General features: G+C 45.2%; 1 protein-coding gene and 2 pseudogenes across 1 annotated transcript; 2 read left to right on the top strand and 1 right to left on the bottom strand.

Annotated features, from left to right (window-relative positions):
* The first annotated feature begins 351 nt into the window (after positions 1-351).
* On the top strand, positions 352-1513 carry LOC123447336 (anthocyanin regulatory C1 protein-like). The gene is made up of 2 exons (XM_045123928.1): positions 352-496; positions 644-1513. Exons 1-2 carry the CDS (start codon positions 364-366, stop codon positions 1219-1221), a joined length of 711 nt encoding a protein of 236 aa, XP_044979863.1. The 5' UTR covers positions 352-363; the 3' UTR covers positions 1222-1513.
* Positions 1514-4371: 2858 nt separating this feature from the next.
* On the bottom strand, positions 4372-7924 carry LOC123450850 (annotated as a pseudogene).
* Positions 7925-8033: 109 nt separating this feature from the next.
* LOC123450849 lies at positions 8034-19632 on the top strand (annotated as a pseudogene).
* Positions 19633-21295: the final 1663 nt, after the last annotated feature.

The following is a 21295-nucleotide window of genomic DNA, read 5'->3' as shown; positions in this document are numbered from 1 at the left end:
TTCTTTGGACTCAAAGGGCAACGATCCTTTTCAGTTGTCAAAAGAAATACGACATAGTACATCTCACCTGCCGGCGATCTTGGACGGCGAAGAAATGGCCGCGCTGTTCATTGGACAAATGGAGCCTTCCTAGCTTTTGGTCCATCTAACTCTGAGATAAGTGTCGCTCACGATGACTGTGGATTGAAGGTGCAAAGCAGGTCCACGTAGACGCGCTATTGTACAATGCTAAACGGGTCCACGTAGACGCGCTAATGACTAAATACGGCAACAACCCTGCTGCCCAAAGATGACGGACCCTCACTCTCTCGCTCTCTAACACAACACAACACACACCGGAGAAGAGATAGAGAGAAGGAGAGAATGGGGAGGAGGGCGTGGAGCGCCAGGGAAGGGGTGAAGAGAGGGGCATGGACGAGCAAGGAGGACGAAACCTTGGCCTCCTACGTCAAGGCGAATGGCGAAGGCAGGTGGAAGGAAGTCCCCCTGAAAGCCGGTACGTACGTTCTGCTACTAATCCACCTGAGTCCCTAGCTAGCTTGGTAGACAGTACGTAGGCGTACTTACCGTTCTGTCATAGACAATGGAGAGCTAACTGAACGTAAGCGAGTGACGAACTCACGCGCGCCAAGACAATTTGCAGGCCTGCGGCGGTGCGGCAAGAGCTGCCGGCTGCGGTGGCTCAACTACCTCCGGCCCAGCATCAAGCGGGGCAACATCTCTGACGACGAGGAGGAGCTCATCGTCAGGCTCCACAGGCTCCTCGGTAACAGGTGGTCGCTCATTGCGGGCAGGCTGCCCGGCCGAACAGACAACGAAATCAAGAACTACTGGAACAGCACCCTCGGGCGGAAGGCGCTGCCGGTCCCGGAGCGATCTACCACCAGGATGGTCGCCACGCCATGCACCTCCGCCAGCTCCGTCTCCTCCAACCCCGGGGCTGCTACAACAAGAGCCAAGGCTGCGACGCCCAAGTTGTCGGCCGCAGTGTGGGCGCCCAAGCCCGTGAGGTGCACGGGCGGTCTCTTCTTCAGCCGGGATGCGGCGCCGCTCCAGCGGGTCACAGAGACGCGGGCCGTGGGTGGAGACGGAGATGAGTGCAGCGGCAGCAGCTTGGCGGCATCGTCGGGCGGTGGCGACTGGATGGACGACGTTAGAGCCTTGGCGTCGTTTCTTGAGTCCGACGAGGACTGGATTAGGTCCCTGCAGATGGCAGATTAACGCTCACACACTTGTTTTCAGCACGTGCATGTTTATCACTACGTACGTACGAACAGGGAGCTGTATCGTACCCCACAAATGTGGTACGATACAGCTCCATGTACGTACGTTGGCTTGGTGTTGAGTACTGACTAATGAGTAACTACGGCCTGTGATCCAGTTCTAATCATATATACTCACACTCTCTCGAGCCGTTTAATTAGATGGATGGTGTATAAGTGTATGTGTGTACACGAGCATCCACATTTTGCATTGTATTGTACTTCTAAATAAGAATATAATTATTCTTCAACGCGGCTCTACTTTTTCAACGAAAAGGAGGATATCTACGGACCTCTGCATCGATAAGTGGATGCTTGTAGACGACAATAAATGCCTAACAATTGGATGGATGTCGGTGTACTTTGTTGCAATACAAAAAAATTCGTCACTATATTAGAGCATGGTTAATAGTATAGCTAACGGCTGGCTATACGCAGTCTTATAACCTATCTCATAGCTAGCTTGTACAATAGTTAGTTATAAAAGAGTATTACTTTTATCATATATGACTCACCTTTCATTCTCACAAAGCACCTACGAGCACGTGCTAGAGCTAGCTCTTCACGAAGAGCCCGTTTTCCTTCTCTCTCATCCAACTCAGTAAAAATATAATATTTTAATTCTTACAGTCTACTGACTGTATGTTATTGTACTTGCTCTTAGGTGCGAAACCGCCGGCATATAGGGTTATTCTGGTGGTGGCGTCGGTTTTCTACAAAGTTGACTCGTGTCAAATGGCAAACAATGTTTTGTTTATGATTACAAAGAAGACACCACAGCAAACATCTCCGGATCAAACTCTACCAACAATCCAAAAGGTGGCTCCTCGTGAAAGGCATTCACAAGAAAATGGCCCCTACCGGCAGTGGTTTGATGGATGTGCCTTGTGCTCATGACATAGCCACTGGGAGTTGTTTTCCTTGTTGTGGCGTCGTCGAGGAGACCACCATCTTTTTATATATAAAAAATGATATACCTACGTATTGGCAACGAAAAAGCTAGGGGTCTATTCAACCTCAGTTACTCCCTCAGTTCTTAAATATAACTAGGACATATGCCCGTGCGTTGCAACGGAAGAAAAAAATGTCATTTTCCTAATTAATCAAGAAAGTAAGGGACGTCATCATCTGTCTACCTTCATCAAGCTCATATTTTGATAGCCTAAGAAGAGATTGCATTATTTAAACTTGTGTGGAGAAAACATATGTTGCGATGAACCAGGATTGGCTGGGTCGCGAAACTATGCCCAACTCATAACGACTGAGGAATGAGGAAGACCACATGTGTGTCTAAAGAGCATCGTTAGTACAACAAACAAACCTAGTTTAATCAATTGTACCTTCAAATCAAGACCTAGTTTAATCTGACAGGGACAAAATAATCAGTCAATTTATGAAACATATAGTAAATTTTCTATAAGGAAACATATAATTGTCCACTCAAGATTGAAGAGCGCAGTTTGAAGGAACTATCCAATCTACATAAATCATGACCAAGATTGTCTGACCATTGGCTTAGGCACATTCTAATACAAATTGCAAACTGCTGATAAGTGTTGACTGTCGTTGGTTTTCAGTGAGCATATAAATTTACTTGAGCGGAAATAAATTTCCAGTCATAGTGATAGCTCCAGCTAACAACCGAAAATGTAGTCTCATTGGCTATAAGTGTCCAAGAATCCAAAGAGACGTAGACTCCAGAGGAGCAGTATGCATCATCATCATAATCATATCCTGAAAATATTGAAAATGTACTATAAGCAACATGAACAAATATAGAATGGCACACACTTAAATGATGGGGAATAAACATGACGTGTTTCTTACAATGTACATAATAAGCTCTCCCTTAACTGGTGCAAACACATTATTGCCACACTTATGTTATTACATCCAATATACACATAGGATGTAATAACATCTTATATTATTGGGACAGAGGAAGTACTATTTTTGTTGGTAATAGCACATAGAGCATAATATAGACAATTAAATCAAGTTATAAAATTGACATGTTTAATCATGTAATATCATGCATCTACACTGAAGAAAGAACAATACCATTGAATAATTCTAAAACTTGAAATAGTTCAATTATAAGGTTGATGTCCCTTATATCAAGTTATAAAAAATAATCAGATCTTGCAACATCATTGACTGTATTGAATAATTCTAGCCACGAAGGAAAATACTTCAACACTTGAAAGGCAATAGTTTATCAGTCCAAAGACTGACTATACCATTGCATGACGGGTGTCCAACACCTCCAGGAACTGGAGCTTCTAGATTTGCTTTAGCAAATACCACGGCCTCCAGGAACTGGAGCTTCTAGATTTGCTTTAGCAAATACCACGGCGTTGATTCACGTTGTGCGTGTACCAAAGCCCACGCTGGACGTGAAGAAGGGCGTACCACACGCTAGCCCAGGCATCGAGCCATGGTTCCACTGCTGCAGTTGTGCACTTGCTTGTGGCAGCGAGCATGACCGGGGCTAATTTTTTAGAAATGTAATTGTGTTGTATTAATGGGCTGCAGACTGGTTAAAAGAACTGAAATGCGTTCTCATGTAAAATCTAGTTGCCTGCGCTACTGCACTTTAGTTAGTAATCTGTTTGTACTTCAGGGTCATTGAGCATGTTTTGTGCTAGTTCTAGGAACTGCCGACTATAAAAGTACATTGTAGATGCATGGATCTCTCCAGTAAGAAACATTGCTATCTCATCAAAGTTAATTAGTGCCAATAATACATGCAAAGAGAGATTAGCAGGGGCCAAGTAGTAAAAGAAAAATAGATCAGATCAAATTGAGATGTAGTCAAGCACTCAAAGCAAGTTGGAAGGAAGAGAGGTTGCAGAGATATTTGACGCAATGAACAACAGGTTGCCAGAGAATCAAAGACCATGATTTGAAGCCTCCTTGTCCACATACGTCAAGTGTAGAACCCACTGACGAACTTCCGGCAAACAGTGGAGCACTATCGGATGCTGACCTGTTATCCATGAAAGTCTAAAGAGTTGCGAGTTACCTCTGGCCGCCATTGAACCCCTTGCCGACGCCGTCAGCCGACGAATCTGACCTTCCCCTTGCTTGATCCGGTCCACCATGAGCCTCAAATCACCTTGCCGCCGTGCTCCTTCTTTGTCTTGCCCTGCCCACTTATAGAATGAAAAATGGAACTTGTCGCTGCTGATGAAGCTTGCTGAGCTAATAGGAGTCCCTTCACATTCACTGTCCATAGAGTTAACACGTTGAGAAGTGTCTTTCTCCTTCTTATCTCCACTTGAACGGAACCGGGATAGGAAGGGATATCGATGCCACAAAAAGGGATTCTTCTTCGAATCTTGCTGGGATACCCCCTGTGCAAAAGAACTGTTCGTGGATGAATTCGGTGAAACTGGAACACTGTAACCATAAGATGTGTCATCATCATTTCTATTGGATGTAAGCCGGGATGGAGAAGTAGGCAGTGAACTGTCCACACCTCTGGTGAACTTCATGGAGAAGCTGCAAGAAGCATATATAAGTGAAAACTTGGCAATGTTGACAATTTCACATTTCGTAGCATGACAATATCTACAACTTGATAAGAAAAACAACAGGCACCACTATTGTTCGCATCACTTCAGTAGTTGAGTATGAAAAAAACACGCAGAGCACTAACTGAACCAAATACCTGGACCGCGACAACAGGCGGCTGGTGGACCCGCCGGGCGACGTGGGCTCGCCCCCGGGAAGATATCCTTATAGAACTCCTGGCCGGGCTGCCTCCGCTCGGAGCTGGTGCGGTCCCCGAAGAAGGGCCTCTCCCCGAGCCCGCTCTCGCCGCCGCTCCGCCGCTCCCTGGACGCGAAGCCAGAGCTGGTGCGGTCCCCGAAGGCGGGCCTCTCCTCGGCCCCGCTCCGCGCCCTGGAGCGGTGCCGGAGCCAGAGCCGGAGGGCGAGTCGAGCCCCATGGTTGTCCCTGCCTCGCCGGAATGCCGCCCCACGATGCCACCGCGCCGCCCCTCACCTCGCCGGTGCTGGAGATGGAGCGTCTGCGATAAGATGAAACAAAGATCGTGATTGAAATTCTTACAAATGTAGGAGGATTTTTTGAAACAATGAAGCGTTTTTCTCAGATCCACTTAAGAAGGGACTGCGGGTTGATTTACCAAAAACAGAAGTTTTTTTTGTAAAAACGCCACGACGGACGACAGAAGCGCTCCGATCTTTATTATTAGGGGAGATAAGTCATTTTAAAGATTTTACTAGGAACTACATACGAAGCAGAATAAGGGTCAGTTATTTTCATCACATAATTCTTTATAATCATAATTCTGGAAAACTGCCCACAGAATTGTCTCGCCACAGAAATGTCTGTCCAGTTCTTTTCTGTAATTCTAGCACGTAATTATTGCATGAGTTGTCTGTTGAAACGTCTCAAACGCCCCTAGATTGAAATGATTGATGAATTGCTAACACAAATTAACTCCACATATAGCAGCCATCCATACAAATTAATACCAGGAAGAGAGCATGCGGGAGAAGAAAGGCAGGTGATGAACAACTCACCTGATGCAAGGGCGGCGGCACGACGTGAATGGATGGCGGCCGATCTGCTGGGGCGGCGACACGACGGGAATGGACAGGCGACCGATCTGCTGGAGCGGCGGCGCGGTGGGAAGGAGAGGAGGAGAAGGGCGGGCCGGAAGGAGAGGAAGAGAAGTGGCAGCCCGACGGGATGGAGAGGAAGAGAAGGGGCGGGAGGTCTGAGGCGGCGGCGCAACAGGAGCCTCCCTCCGACGGATCTGACGAGCGCGGTGCTCAACCCTAGGAGGAGGAATGAGTAGTGCGGGGCGGGCGAAGCGGTTCGATGGAGAGGATTTGCCTCGCTTGGCCTGGCTCCCCAATGACATTCTATACGTAAATTGTGTTTTCAATAGGGATAGTGGTTCAAGCCGAACAATTTTATTTTACGGGACTGGTCAGAATTGTCAGAATCGTCAACTTTCGGTAATTCTAGATTGCACTGCAATTCTTGGACGATTCTGGACAACTCTTGGATAGAGATGAGTTCTTTTATCATTTTCATTCTTGAAGCAGTAATTTTTTTGTATTGAGCCAAAAGAACTGGTCCTAAGTTAATATATACTTTAAAATTTATTTATATACATCCGCATATAAACCGTAGTAAAACCTCTAAAAAAAACTTATATTTAGATAAAGAGTCAGTAATAAATACCCGGTGAACTTTACTGGATGGGCCGTTTTCGTTTTCCTTTTTAATCTAGTCCTGCGCATCAGGTCATGGTACGTAAGAGAATGCCTGTAGATGTAGCTTTACTCTTTTATATTAATGTAATTGCTTTCCCAGCGAAAGCCCTGGATTAGCTTTGTTGGATTGGGAACAAAGACGATCAGCAAACAAAACATATATGTAAAACAAAAACATAGTTTATTAGAAAATGATACTCTCTCCGATCCAAACTAATTGACATAATTTCTGTTTGTCATTAAAATTTTACTACCTCCGTCACAGTTTAAAATGTATAGTTAAATTTACATGCATTTCCACAATAGACAAGGTTTAGGGCGCATTCCATTTACTATTAGCAGCTAATTAGTACTTCATTGTACTACTTCTATATGCATGTGTAATGTGAATGTTATTTTTTAACTCATCTCATAGTCAATTAATATCTCCTGGCTTCCAGAAAATTTTTAAACATGTCTTCTAAACCGTGACAGAGGAAGTACATCTTTCATTCTAAAACAAGTGACCTGGTTTTTATTCAAATTTAAGCTAAAACCATGAGACATATTCTGGAACAAAGGGAGTGGCATGTGAAGACCATTCCGCTCCAAACATTTATTTAGTCTCCAGGGCCGGCCCTCAGGCTGGCCATAGTGGGAGTAACACCCTCATTTCTGGTTTATAGGGTGTAAATCTGAAATCTCATCAATCAAGATGAACTGTGAGTGGACGACACTAGTTCTAACTAGCCAATGAAATATTTCTCATATATTCAATTTCCAAGACAATAAATGCAGCATCCTTCCTTTTATTGGACTTGCATGGTGCATGTAGAAAAACATGCATGCATAGCCACTAACTTCATTTTCTCTTATCTCTATGAATTAAATAGGGTGTGAGACTCAAAGCACTTTAACTCAATTAGACTCAGCTAGCAAAAGGACCCGTGCGTTGCAACGGGAAAAAATAATACCACACATTTTTAATTAAATAATTTAGAGAAAGAAATTAAAGAAAAGAGAGAGAGTAGTAGTGCACCGCTCATTAGGCGTGCCAAGGCCCAGCCTTACCCACTCCTAAATCCCCTAACCTAGCCCGATCCCCATCCCCCCTCCTCTCCTCCACCTCGTGCCGCTAGGGGAGAGAGCCCCACAAGATCCCCAATCTCCCCGACCCCCCCTTCCAATGGCGCCCGCACTCCCCTCCTCCTCTGCTCCTCCACCGCCTCCCACCTCTGCACCTCGCGACCACCTCCCATGGTGTGCTGCTGCGAGGTCGGCCTACGGGGCCAGTCTCCGGCAAGACTTACCTCGCCGGTTGCCTGAATCCTCTAACCCCGACGCCCTCACCTCCACGTATGCATCGCCGGCGCCAGCCCCTTTCCTTCGCCCCGAGCCCCCTCTGTCTCGCGACTCCACCTCTGTTCGCATCATCCCAATTTCTTCTTCTCGAATTTGTTCCTCTATTGATTTCCGTTGCCTCTTGTAAAATCACCAAGGCGCATGTATATAAAGTGATGAAATTATCTGTGAAGTATCGATGTGGGATTATGAGGGCAGAAGCGATAGCCCTCTCGTGCGTTTTCTGTCAGCCCAGATGCGTTTCTCTTATCCAATTCCATAGGGGGCTCTCTGCAAAAATGAAACATTTTCCTGTTCGTAACACATAAAAAGGTACTGCGGGTTTAATTACCTAAAAGACAGGGACCCGTTGGAGGATGAGGTGGTCGCGACGGTGATGGACGCGGACTAAGATGGAGAGGTGGCGGCGGCGTTGGCCGTCCTCCGGGATGCCACCTGGGAGAGCGCCGAGCGTCGGCTTGCGCTCTGCACGCCGCGGCTGCTCGCTGCCCTCCGGCGCGTGCTGCTAATCCCGCGGCACGCCCCCGTGCTTCCCTTCCCCGGCAACGGCGCCAGAAAAGAGCGGCTTCCAGTTGCTCAACAATTAGCAATTGTCTTGCAATGGTCCACCACCGTGTGGGATCGCGACAGTTTTCGAGGGTAGAGTATTCAACCCAAATTTGTTGGTTCGACACGATGGGAGTGAAAGGATATTCTCCAATATTAGCAGTTGAGTTGTCGACTCAACCACACCTGAAAGATTAGTATCTGCAAGCAGGATATAAGAAGCAAAGGTAGTATGATAGCAACGGAGCTAGGAAAGAATCTGTTGATGGCAGATCATTCCTAACTGAAGTATCAATGGCGCTAGAAAAGTATTGTAGCAGGTAGTAGCAGTGTAACGAGTAAAAACACTGGCAATGAACAACAATAGTGACAACAGTAGCAAGTAGCAGCAGTAGCAAGTAACAGCAACAACAAGTAACAGTAGTAGCAACAGTAGTGGCAGCAGCAGCAGGACAAAGCAAGTAACAGTAGCAGCAACAAAGCAAGTAACAGCAGCAGAGCAAAGCAAGTAACAGCAACAGAGCAAAGCAAGTAACAACAGCAACAAGTAACAGTAGTAGCAACAGTAGTGGCAGTAGCAGTAGGACAAAGCAAGTAACAGTAGCAGCAACAGAGCAAGTAACAGCAACAGAGCAAAGCAAGTAACAGCAGCAGAGCAAAGCAAGTAACAACAGCAGTGGGACAAACTCGTAGGCAATGGATCGGTGATTTGTTGGATGACATTCATCATGCAACAGTTATAACACGGAGAGATATGTGGCTAGCTCCCGTTCATCAATGTGATGTAGGCATGCATTCCGTGTGTAGTCATACGTGCTTAGGGAAAAGAACTTGCATGACATCTGTTGTCCATCCCTCCCGTGGCAGCGGGGTCCAAATGGATACTACGGGATATTAAGGTTCTCCTTTTAATAAAGAACCGGCCAACATATTAGCACTTGGTGCACACATGAACTCCTCAAACTATGGTCATCACCGGGAGTGGTTCCGGTTATTTTCATTCCGGGGTTTCTGGATCATAACACATAGTAGGTAACTACAACTTGCAAGATCGGATCTAAAACACACATATATTGGTGACAACATAATAATTTCAGATTTGAAATCATGGCACTCAGGCCCTAGTGACAAGCATTAAGCATGGCAAAGTAGTAGCAACATCAATCTCAGAACATAGTGGATACTAGGGATCAATCCTCGTCAAAACTAACTCGATTACATGATAGATCTCATCCTACTCATCACCGCCCAGCGAGCCTATGAATAGATTACTCATGAACGATGAAGAGCTTCATGGAATTGGAGAGGGAAGAAGGTTGATGATGACGATTGCGACGATCTCCTTGATCAGGAGCCCAAAACGGACTCCAGATCTGCCCTCCAGGGCAAGAACGGGATGTGGCGGCGTCTCTGGATCGTGAAACGCGATGAACTCCTCTCTCTTGATTTTTTCCGGGATGAAAGGGAATAAATAGCGCTGGAATTGGGGGCGGCAGAGCCACGTGGGCCCACAAGCTTGGTAGCCGCGGCCAGGGGGGAGGCCGCGGCTACAGGGCTTGTGGCCCACTGGCCCGTCCCTTCTGGTGGATCTTTGCGCAGGTATTTTTCATATTTTCCAGAAATATTCTCCGTAAATTTTTAGGACATTCCGAGAACTTTCATTTCTGCACAAAAACAACACCATGGCAGTTCTGCTGAAAACAGCGTGAGTCCGGGTTAGTTCCATTCAAATCATGCAAATTAGAGTCCAAAACAAGGGCAAAAGAGTTTGGAAAAGTAGATACGACGGGGACGTATCAACTCCCCCAAGCTTAAAACCTTGCTTGTCCTCAAGCAACTCAGTTGACAAACTAAAAGAGAAAGAAAAACTTTGACAAACTCTATTTGATCTTGTTGTTGCAACTATGTCTAACTCATAACCAGAGTTTCAGCAAGATCACAAGTTAACCACATAAGCAAGTGACACATAGGTCTCACGGTAAACTAATATCAATGACATAATCAGCTAGCGAGCAAATAATAATGAGTTTCAGATACCAACAATTCAATCAAAACAAGCATGAAGGAATATGAATAGGTGGTATCTCGCTAGCTCTTTCTGAGACTGCAAAACGTAAATGCAGAGCACTTTCAAAGATCAAGGGCTGACTAAACATTGTAATTCATAGCAACGAAGATCCAATCATAGTCATACTCAATATCAATCAAAAGCGAAGCATAAAAATGACAGAGGTGCTCTCTAATTGGTGCTTATATAAGAAGAGGATGACTCAACATGAAAATAAATAGACAAGCCCTTTGCAGAGGGAAGCATTGATTTGCAGAGGTGCCGAAGCTCAAGCTTTGAAAACAGAGATAATAATTTTGGGTGGCATGCTTTCATTGTCAACGCAGTGACCAAGAGTTCTCAATATCTTCCATGCTACTCATGCTATAGGCGGTTCCCAAACAAAAAAGTAAAGTTTTAACTCCCCCACCACCAATCAATCACACTCCACGGCTAGCCGAATCCTCGGGTACCGTCCATACTAACATCAATCCGGGGGGAGTCTTGTTTTGCAGTTATGTTTTCGATTTAAGCGTGGAACTGAGCATTCCAATTACCGGCCCCTTTCTCGTGAATGACAGTGAATAAACACATGTCGAGGATAACACGCCTAACATGGAAGATACCAATAGCTCCCTGTCACCACATGAGCGGTTCAGGCATGCAAAACAGATTATTTCTTGAAGGTTTAGAGAATGGCACATGCAAATTTACTTGGAACGGCAGGTAGATACCGCAAATAGGTAGGTATGGTGGACTCTCATGGAAAAACTTTTGGGTTTATGGAAGTGAATGCACAAGCAGTATTCCGCTTAGTACAAGTGAAGGCTAGCAAAAGACAGGGAGCAACCAACTAGAGAGCGACAACAGTCATCAAGATGCAATGAGTTTGACTAACATTGAGTGCAAGCATGAGCAGGATATAAATCACCATGAACACGAACATCATAGAGGCTATGTTGATTTTGTTTCAACTACATGCATGAACATGCGCCAAGTCAAGCCACTTGAATCATTCAAAGGAGAATACCATCCTATCATACTACATCATAGTCATCTCAAAATCTATGTTGGCATTCAAGACAAACCATTATAAGCTCCTAGCTAATTAAGCATGGCATCAGAAATTATGATCTCTAAGTTGTCATTGCAAACATGGTTCTCTCTCAACAAAGCTGAATCTGGGATGACAAGCTAGTCATATTTACAAAGCAAAATAGATAGAGTTCATACCAGCTTTTCCAGTCTCAGTCACTTCATCATATATCATCATTACTGCCTTTCACTTGCACGATCGAACGATGTGAACAATAATAAGAGTGCCCGTGCATTGGACTAAGCTGAATCTGTAGGCAAACACAAAGGAGAAGACAAAGTAATATGGCTCTTTAACAAATGAACAGGTATGCATGCGAGAGCCACTAAACATTGTAACCATGGTCTTCTACCTCGACTCAAAGAAAAAGAAAACTATTTACACGGGAAAGCTCCCAACAAGCAAAAGAAGAAAGGAAAATCTTTTTGGGTTTTCTCAAAAGGACACAAAACAAGAAAACAAGAAAACAAAAATAAACTAGCATGGATAATACAGTGGCAAAGTGTAAACACCGACTAACAAAGTGAAAGCATAAGCATGAATGTAAAGTTGGTGCAAACACGTACTCCCCCAAGCTTAGGCTTTTGGCCTAGCTTGGTCTACTCCCAAGGAGGGAAATAACCAGCTCCGGGATACTCCGGAGCGGACTGTAGATGCCACTGCTGTGTGAGCTCCTCTGGCTCCCTCTCATAAACTGGCGTTTGGTACTCGACTGGCGGCTCGGGCACGGGCACCTATGGTTGGGCCAAGCCCCAATATGCGTAGATGTCCGAGGGCATAATAGTGTACCTGCCTGCATGAAGATTGAACAAAGAAGGAGCAGGCAAAGTAATAGTCTCACGAGTACCCTGACTAAATACCAGGTTATAAATCATCCGTCTGCTAGCATCTCTATCCAAAAAATCACGACGAACCATGCTGTCGTAATCTAGATATCTCTCGGGAAGAAGCATCTCTTCTTCCTCCTTCAGTCTAACGGGTATCTCAAAGTGTCTGGCAAGACGGGTAGCATAGATATCTCCATAGATGACACCTTTGGAATGGTTTGTGTTCAACCGCTGAGCTACTATAGCACCTAGGCTATAAGTCTTATTGTTATAAAGGCCTTCACGCAAAACCGCAATGTCTGGAGAGCTAAGTGATCCAGCCTCCCCACGACCAATCAAACATTTTCTCACAAATAATGAGAAGTACCGAAGCACAGGAAAATGTATGCTAACAATTCTAGTGCGAGACACTCCTCTCTCCTCTCGAACAACAATAGTATCTATGAAAGCCTCCAAGTCCCGTGGACGAGGATCATGAATATCCCCAACATAAGGTAATTTGCACACATTGCAAAAATCCTGTAGTGTCATGCGCTGGGGGATATCGTATAACATGAAATCAACCATAGGAGGATTCTTCCTCGGATAAAAGTTGAAGCTTTGAACGAAAATATTGGTGAGGAGGAGGTATTGTGGGCACTTATCTTCAAGGAACGCGGTAAGACCTGCATTCTCCACCAAGTAATAAAAGTCTTCATAAAGCCCAGCGGTGCGCAAAAATTCATCACTTGGCCACTCGCACGCTCGAACTTCTGTGACTCGAGGAACCACGTACTTGGGGTGGTTCTTCTCATCCTCCTTGGGGTTACGGCTTGAAGAGCCTCTCAAGAACCTCCTCATCTTTCCCTTTTTCTAACTCTGAAAAATTCTGAAATTTTTAGGGACTTCGAAAGAAAAGTGAGTAAGGATTAACCCAACTCGTAGCAACTACTCCTACTAGTGCCTAGAGACCATATCACGTGCTAAAACTACTTGGGACCAGCTAAAATCAACATTTCAAGCTCAAGAACAGGGTCACCAAGGTAGCAAGAATACGCGAAGGATAAAGCACTAGAGTAGAAACTAATTGGACCAATGGAGGAGTCACTTACCAAGGAGTAATTTCCCCAAAACGGTTCGGAGAATGGTGCTTTGAGCAAGGAGATCGAGAATCACAACCAAATGAACAAGAACATGGGTTTGAGCTGTGAAACGATTTTTTCTGGAGGTAGAAGAAGAGGTTGGGAGCTGGAATGAGTGGAGGGGGTCCCTGTGGGCCCCACAAGCTTGGTAGCCGTGGCCAGGGGGGAGGCCGCGGCTAGAGGGCTTGTGGACCCCAGGCCAGCTCTCAGTCCCAGTATTTTTCAAAAAATCCAGAAAAAATCATATTTGATTTTCAGGACCATCGGAGAACTTTTATTTTCGGGGTACTTTTCTCCGGGACGCTAAAACAGAAAACAGGAAAAACTAAACTAAATCTATCATTTTTCTTCTAAGCAACAGCAAGTGAAAGCTTAAAACAGAGGTATGTGACTCTTTGATTCATCCATTTCATGGTCATCAAAAGAAATCCGTCAATGGGGTTGATCAAATCCTCATGACAAAAAAAAATTGAAATCGCAAAAGGAAACGGAGAATTGTCGAATAGCCACTAAGTCACCTCAATGGGGACATGAATCTCCCCAACAAGAAAATCATACTTCATCTTAACACAAGGAATAGGGCATTCAAAGCTCCCAATAAGAATCGATGAAGTTTTTTCGATAGCATTGATGCAATGTACTTGCTATCGTTTCTTCGGAAAGTGCACTGTATGCTCATTACCGTTGACATGGAAAGTGACATTGCCTTTGTTGCAATCTATAACAGCCCCTGCAGTGTTTAAAAAGGGTCTTCCGAGGATGACAGCCATGGCATCGTCTTCGAGAATATCCAAGATAACAAAGTCTGTTAATATAGTGGTGTTAGCAACCACAACAGGCACATCCTCGCAAATGCCGATAGGGAAAGCAGTTGATTTGTCGGCCATTTGCAGAGAAATTTCAGTGGGTGTCAGCTTATCCAGTTCAAGTCTACGATAAAGAGAGAGAGGCATAACACTAACACCGGCTCCAAGGTCACATAAGGCAGTTCTTACGTAGTTTCCTTTAATGGAGCAAGGTATAGTGGGCACTCCGGGATCACCAAGTTTCTTAGGAGTTCCACCTTTGAAAGTGTAATTGGCAAGCATGGTGGAGATCTCAAGATCTGGTATCTTCCGTTTATTAGTCACGATATCTTTCATGTACTTGGCATATGGAGACATTTTGAGCATATCAATTAACCGCATCTGGAGAAAGACGGGTCCCAACATTTCAATAAAGCGCTCAAAATCCTCATCATCCTTTTTCTTGGATGGCTTAGGAGGAAAGGGCATAGGTCTCTGAACCCATGGCTCCCTTTCTGTACCATGCTTCCTAGCAGTGAAGTCATTCTTATCGTATCTCTTAGGTTGTGAGTTATCAGGATTAACCATAGGTTCAATCTCCACATCCTTATCATTGCTAGGTTGAGCATTATTATGAACATCGCTGTCCATATTGTCACCAGGTTCGTGTTCATCACCAGATTGTGTTTCTGCATTAGACGTAGAAATATCATTTGGTTCTTCAGGTGTGACAGTATTTGATGAACTGACATGTAGGTTTCTATCATCCTTCTTCTTATTCTTAGGATGACTGGGTGTATTAGCATTAATTCCTTGAGAATCTTGATCAATTCTCTTAGGATGGCCTTCAGGATACAAAGGTTCCTGATTCATTTTGCCTCCTCTAGTAATGACTCTGACAGAGTTGTCATTTAATTCATTGAGCAAGTCATTCTGAGCTTTAAGTACTTGTTCTACCTGAGTAGTAATCATAGAGGCATGTTTACTCGGAAGCTTCAGATCATTAACATTTCTGTCTACACAAGCACTTAAATGACTAAGCATACGAGTACTTTGTTCCAATTGTCTGCTAACATAATCATTGAAACTCTGTTGTTTGGCAACAAAGTTGTCAAATTCATCAAAGCATAGGCTAGCAGGTTTGTCAAAAGGAATATCACTCTCATTGAATCTACGCAGAGAATTCACCTCTACTACTTGTATCGGGTTATCGAGACCATGGATCTCTTCGATAGGCGGTAGATTTTTGACTTCTTCAGATCTAATGCCTTTCTCTTGCATAGATTTCTTGGCTTCTTGCATATCTTCGGGACTGAGGAATAGAATACCTCTTTTCTTAGGAGTTGGCTTAGGAGGTGGTTCGTGAATAGTCCAAGCATTATCGTTGATCAAGAAGTTATTCAGTAGGATCTCAGCTTGTTCTACAGTTCGTTCCCTAAAAACACAACCGACGCAACTATCTAGGTGGTCTCTAGAAGCATCGGTAAGTCCGTTATAGAAGATATCAAGTATCTCGTTCTTCTTAAGAGGGTGATCAGACAAAGCGTTCTGTAGCTGGATGAGCCTCCCCCAAGCTTGTGGGAGACTCTCTTCTTTGAGTTGAGCAAAGTTGTATATTTCCTGCAAGGCAGCTTGCTTCTTATGGGCAGGGAAATATTTCTCATAGAAGTAATAGACCATATCCGGGGGACTACTCACACATCCAGGAGCAAGAGAAGTGAACCAGGCTTTAGCGTCATCCTTTAGAGAGAAAGGAAACAACTTAAGGATATAGTAGTAGCGGATCTTCTCCTCACTAGTGAAAAGGGTGGCTATATCGTGTAGTTTGGTAAGATGGGCTACGACCGTCTCAGACTCATAACCGTGGAAAGGATCAGATTCGACTAGAGAGATTATCTCAGGGTCGACAGAGAATTCATAATCCTCATCGGTGATAAAGATAGGTGAAGTGGCAAACTTCGGGTCGTATTTCATCCTAGCTTTCAGATATTTTTCCTACCACTTGAGAAGTAATTTCTCAGCGTCATAGGCATCCTTACATGCAAGAAAATCCTCAGCTATCTCTCCCTCCATAACATAACCCTCAGGTATATCAGGCAATTCATATCTAGGAGAGCTAGATCTAGCAGGAGCAAAAGCAGGTTCTATCTCAATAGTATCGGCAGTTTCAGAAGCATCACGAGCATTGGCAGTAACTCTAGCAATATGATCATCAAGGAATACCCCTAGTGGCATATCAGGCAAAGTAGTATCTCTAGCAGTATCAAGCATAGCATCATCAGGAAAAATAACATCTCTAGCATCATCAGGCAAAGCAGTATCAGGCATAGCATCTCTAGCAGTATCAGGCATAGTATCATCAAGCATAGTAGCATCATAAGCATCATCAATAACAGTAGCATCTCTAGCATCATCTAGCACGGGCGACATATCAAGATTTCTAGCAGGAGGTGGTGTCGCAAACTTACTCATAACTGAAGGTGAATCAAGTGCAGAGCTAGATGGCAGTTCCTTACCTCCCCTCGTAGTTGAGGGCAAGACTTTAGTTCTTGGATCTTTCAGATTCTTCATAATGATCAACAGATATAAATCCCAAGTGACTCAGATAATATAGCTATCCTCCCCGGCAACGGCGCCAGACAAACGTTGCTTCCCTTCCCCGGCAACGGTGCCGGAAAAGAGCGGCTTCCAGTTGCTCAACAGTTAGCAATTGTCTTGCAATGGCCCACGAGCGTGTGGGATCGCGACAGTTTTCGAGGGTGGAGTATTCAACCCAAATTTGTTGGTTCGACAGGATGGGAGTGAAAGGATATTCTCCAGTATTAGCAGTTGAGTTGTCGGCTCAACCACACGTGAAAGATTAGTATCTGCAAGTAGGATATAAGCAACAAAGGCAGTATGATAGCAACGGTGCTAGGAAAGAATCTGTTGACGGCAGATTATTCCTAACTGAAGTATCAATGGCGCCAGAAAAGTATTGTAGTAGGTAGTAGCAGTGTAACGAGTAACAACAGTGGCAAGGAACAACAATAGTGACATCAGTAGCAAGTAGTAGCACTAGCAAGTAACAACAACGACAAGTAACAGTAGTAGCAACAGTAGTGGCAGCAGCAGCACGACAAAGCAAGTAACAGTAGAAACAAGTAACAGTAGCAGCAATAGAGCAAGTAACAACAACAGAGCAAAGCAAGTAACACTAGCAGAGCAAAGCACGTAACAGCAGCAGCAAGTAACAGTAGTAGCAACAATAGTGGTAGCAGCAGCAGGACAAAGCAAGTAACAGTAGCAACAAGTAACACTAGCAGCAACAGATCAAGTAACAGCAGCAGAGCAAACCAAGTAACAACAACAGAGCAAAGCAAGTAACAGCAGCAGTGGGACAAACTCGTAGGCAATGGATCAGTAATTTGTTGGATGACATTCATCATGCAACAGTTATAACACAGAGAGATATGTGGCTAGCTCCCGTTCGTCAATGTGATGTTGGCATGCATTCTGTGTGTAGTCATACGTGTTTAGGGAAAAGAACTTGCATGCCATCTATTGTCCATCCCTCCCGTGGCAGCGGGGTCCAAATGGATACTACGGGATATTAAGGTTCTCCTTTTAATAAAGAACCGGACCAACGCATTAGCAGTTGGTGAACACATGAACTCCTCAAACTATGGTCATCACCGGGAGTGGTTCCGGTTATTGTCACTCCGGGGTTGCCGGATCATAACACATAGTAGGTAACTACAACTTGCAAGATCGGATCTAAAACACACATATATTGGTGACAACATAATAATTTCAGATCTGAAATCATGGCACTCGGGCCCTAGTGACAAGCATTAAGCATGGCAAAGTAGTAGCAACATCAATCTCAGAACATAGTGGATACTAGGGATCAATCCCCGTCAAAACTAACTCGATTACATGATAGATCTCATCCTACTCATCACCGCCCAGCGAGCCTATGAATAGATTACTCACGAACGATGAAGAACTTCATGGAATTGGAGAGGGAAGAAGGTTGATGATGACGATGGCGATGATCTCCTTGATCCGAAGCCCAAAACGGACTCCAGATCTGCCCTCCAGGGCAAGAACGGGATGTGGCGGCACCTCTGGATCGTGAAACGCGATGAACTCCCCTCTCTTGATTTTTTCCGGGACGAAAGGGAATAAATAGCGCTGGAATTGGGGGCGGTAGAGCCACGTGGGCCCCACAAGCTTGGTAGCCGCGACCAGGGGGGAGGCCGCGGCTATAGGACTTGTAGCCCACTGGCCCGTCCCCTCCGGTGGATCTTTGCGCAGGTATTTTTCATATTTTCCAGAAATATTCTCCGTAAATTTTCAGGACGTTCCGAGAACTTTCACTTCTGCACAAAAACAACACCATGGCAGTTCTGCTGAAAACAACGTCAGTCCGGATTAGTTCCATTCAAATCATGCAAATTAGAGTCCAAAACAAGGGCAAAAGAGTTTGGAAAAGTAGATACGATGGAGACATATCACTCCGCGCGGGTCAACGCGACGGCAGCGCTGGTCAACCTCTCGCTTGAGCCGGCGAACAAGGTACGCATCGTCCGCGCGGGCGCCGTGCCGACGCTCGTCGATGTGCTCCGCTCGGGCGGCTCAGCGCCGGAGGCGCGCGAGCACGCGGCCGGCGTGCTCTTCAGCCTGGCGCTCAACGAGGAGAACCGCGCCGCCATCAGCGTGCTGGGCGCGGTGCCTCCCCTGCTGGACCTCCTGACCTCCCCCGCCCACCACCCGCGCGCGCGCCGCGATGCCGGGATGGCCATCTACCACCTCTCGCTGGCCGCCGTCAACCAGTCCAAGGTCGCCCGCTTCCCGGGGGCATCCAAGGCGCTCCTCAATGCCGCGTCCAGCGCCACCGAGCCCACGCCCATCCGTGGGCTGGCCCTCATGGTGATCTGCAACGTGGGCCGCTGCTCGGAGGGCCGCGTTTCTCCGATGGACGCGGGCGCCGTCACGGCCGTGTCCGGCATCCTCCTCTCCTCCCACGACGTCGCCGAGCTAGAGGAGTGGTGCGTGGCAGCGATCTACGCGCTGAGCCGCGGCAGCCTCCGGTTCCGCGGCCTGGCGCACGCGTCCGCCGCGTGGCCGAGGAGGGGACCCCCGGTGGCGTCCGACGCGAGATGGCGAGTACGACGCTGCGCGCCATGCGGGGCGACCTGGACGAGGAGGCGGACCTGACCGACAGCAGCCTGGAGTGCGGTGACGGGGACGACTGCGGCGGGAGCATCGTGTCGGACGGGTTCATGTCGTTCCGGTTTAATTACCTAAAAGACAGGGGCTTTTTTAAAAAACGACAGCGACGGATTTTCCGACGGAAGCAATAGCCTCTTTATTATTAGGTAAAGAAATGAGCCTAGTATAATGGAAATCTGAAAATTTTGAGATGAGTCTTATAATCCGGAAAGGAGGGAGTATCATGTACTTGGGACTAGCAAACATGCTGATGTGGCACACAATTAAAGAAGAGAGAGAGAGGGTTAGAGTAACATAGGTAGATACCGTAACATGTTAAATGCTATGCTACTATGTGTCATGCATATCAATAAATAAGGTCATCTATGATACTATGGCCCTGTTTGTTTCAGAAATCCCAGAACTTTTTTTAGTCCCAACTAAAAAGTCCCTAGTCCCTACCTGTTTGTTTCGATGGACTAAACAGGGACTAGAGGTCATTAAATGACATGCAAAAAGACCATGTTACCCCTATTAATATACTAGAAGTTATTAAATAACATGCTAAAAGTAGGGGTAGTGTTGGAAAAAGTGCCAAAAAGTCCCAAAAAGACCCTTCCATAGGGACTTCTTACTTTAGTCCCAAATACCCCCTTTTAGTCCCTAAAAGTCCCTCCTGTTTGTTTCACATGTGATTAAAATGAACTTTTTTTAGTCCCTACACCAAAAAGTCCTTGAAAACAAACACCCCTATGCACTATAAAGATAGTATCATATAATAGTATCATATGCATAATACTATTATATGATACTCCTCACTATGACCAGCGTGAGCGGGTAGGGGGCGGCCGCCCCGGCCCCAAAATTGAGGGAGGCCCCAGGTGTACGACTAGACTATGGCTTAATATTTCGATTATAAAAGACAATATATGAGCTGGACAACATACATGATGCTGGAACGTAACGCACACAGCGAGGCAGGAAGCCATTGATCGATTAGCTTCCCTACTACGTTACTACGTGCACCTCGAAAAATAAGAACTGATGGATCCCTTCCCATTCGTTTCTGGTTAGCACATGCACGTCGAAATAAAAGAAGGAGCGCCCTACGTAACGGCGCCGCATGACTGACTTTTCATACCACGGTTTGCTAACTCACAGTTAAACACACACGTCGCTTTTCAGTAAATTTTACACCTCTATGCATGCATGTCGCTTCTCAATAAAATTTGCACCCGTCGCTTTTAATCAGCATCTGCTCTATGCACGCATGCATGCATGCGGGTTGGAAAAAATGACTTATCTCATAAATTAATACTTTGATTGGAGATTTGTCTTCACTGTTAGGTTCATCTCGACGAGACCTTCAAAATAAGATCTCATGTTGACATGTTTCGTTGGTTTTTTTTCGTCGTTCCTAGTTGCCACATTTATTTCATCATAGTTGTCATCTCACGGATGTACGATTGTCACAAAAATTATACGTAGTTACCGGACAATAATTTTATACTTTTTAAGTATTGCAGTGTTACGTGAAGCTAAAAAGTGGTTATTAAAGCACTAATAATAAGCAAGTAAATGCATGAACCAGCACAAGCGCAATGAATCAAGTTTCTTAGTGGAGTATATCGACATTCATAAATCTGATAACCAAATTAATTTAATATAAAAACTATGTGATAGATAATGTGACAAGTAAGTGATAGTAATCTCGCAAGTAAGGACAAAAAATAAAAGTTATTAAAACATACCGACATGGGATCTAGTTTTGAAGATCTCGTCGCGATAAAGTCAGTGGTGAAAACAGATCATTAATTGAGAT

Source organism: Hordeum vulgare, chromosome 4H, assembly GCF_904849725.1.
Source record: "Hordeum vulgare subsp. vulgare chromosome 4H, MorexV3_pseudomolecules_assembly, whole genome shotgun sequence".
NCBI lineage: Eukaryota > Viridiplantae > Streptophyta > Magnoliopsida > Poales > Poaceae > Hordeum > Hordeum vulgare.
This window is presented reverse-complemented; position numbering and strand designations above follow the sequence as displayed.

Excerpts from the sequence above, each read along its gene's own strand:
- LOC123447336 (XM_045123928.1), top strand. The coding sequence starts at position 364 with ATGGGGAGGAGGGCGTGGAGCGCCAGGGAAGGGGTGAAGAGAGGGGCA. Across the intron at positions 497-643 it reads GGAAGTCCCCCTGAAAGCCG|GCCTGCGGCGGTGCGGCAAG; the intron begins GTACGTACGTTC and ends GACAATTTGCAG.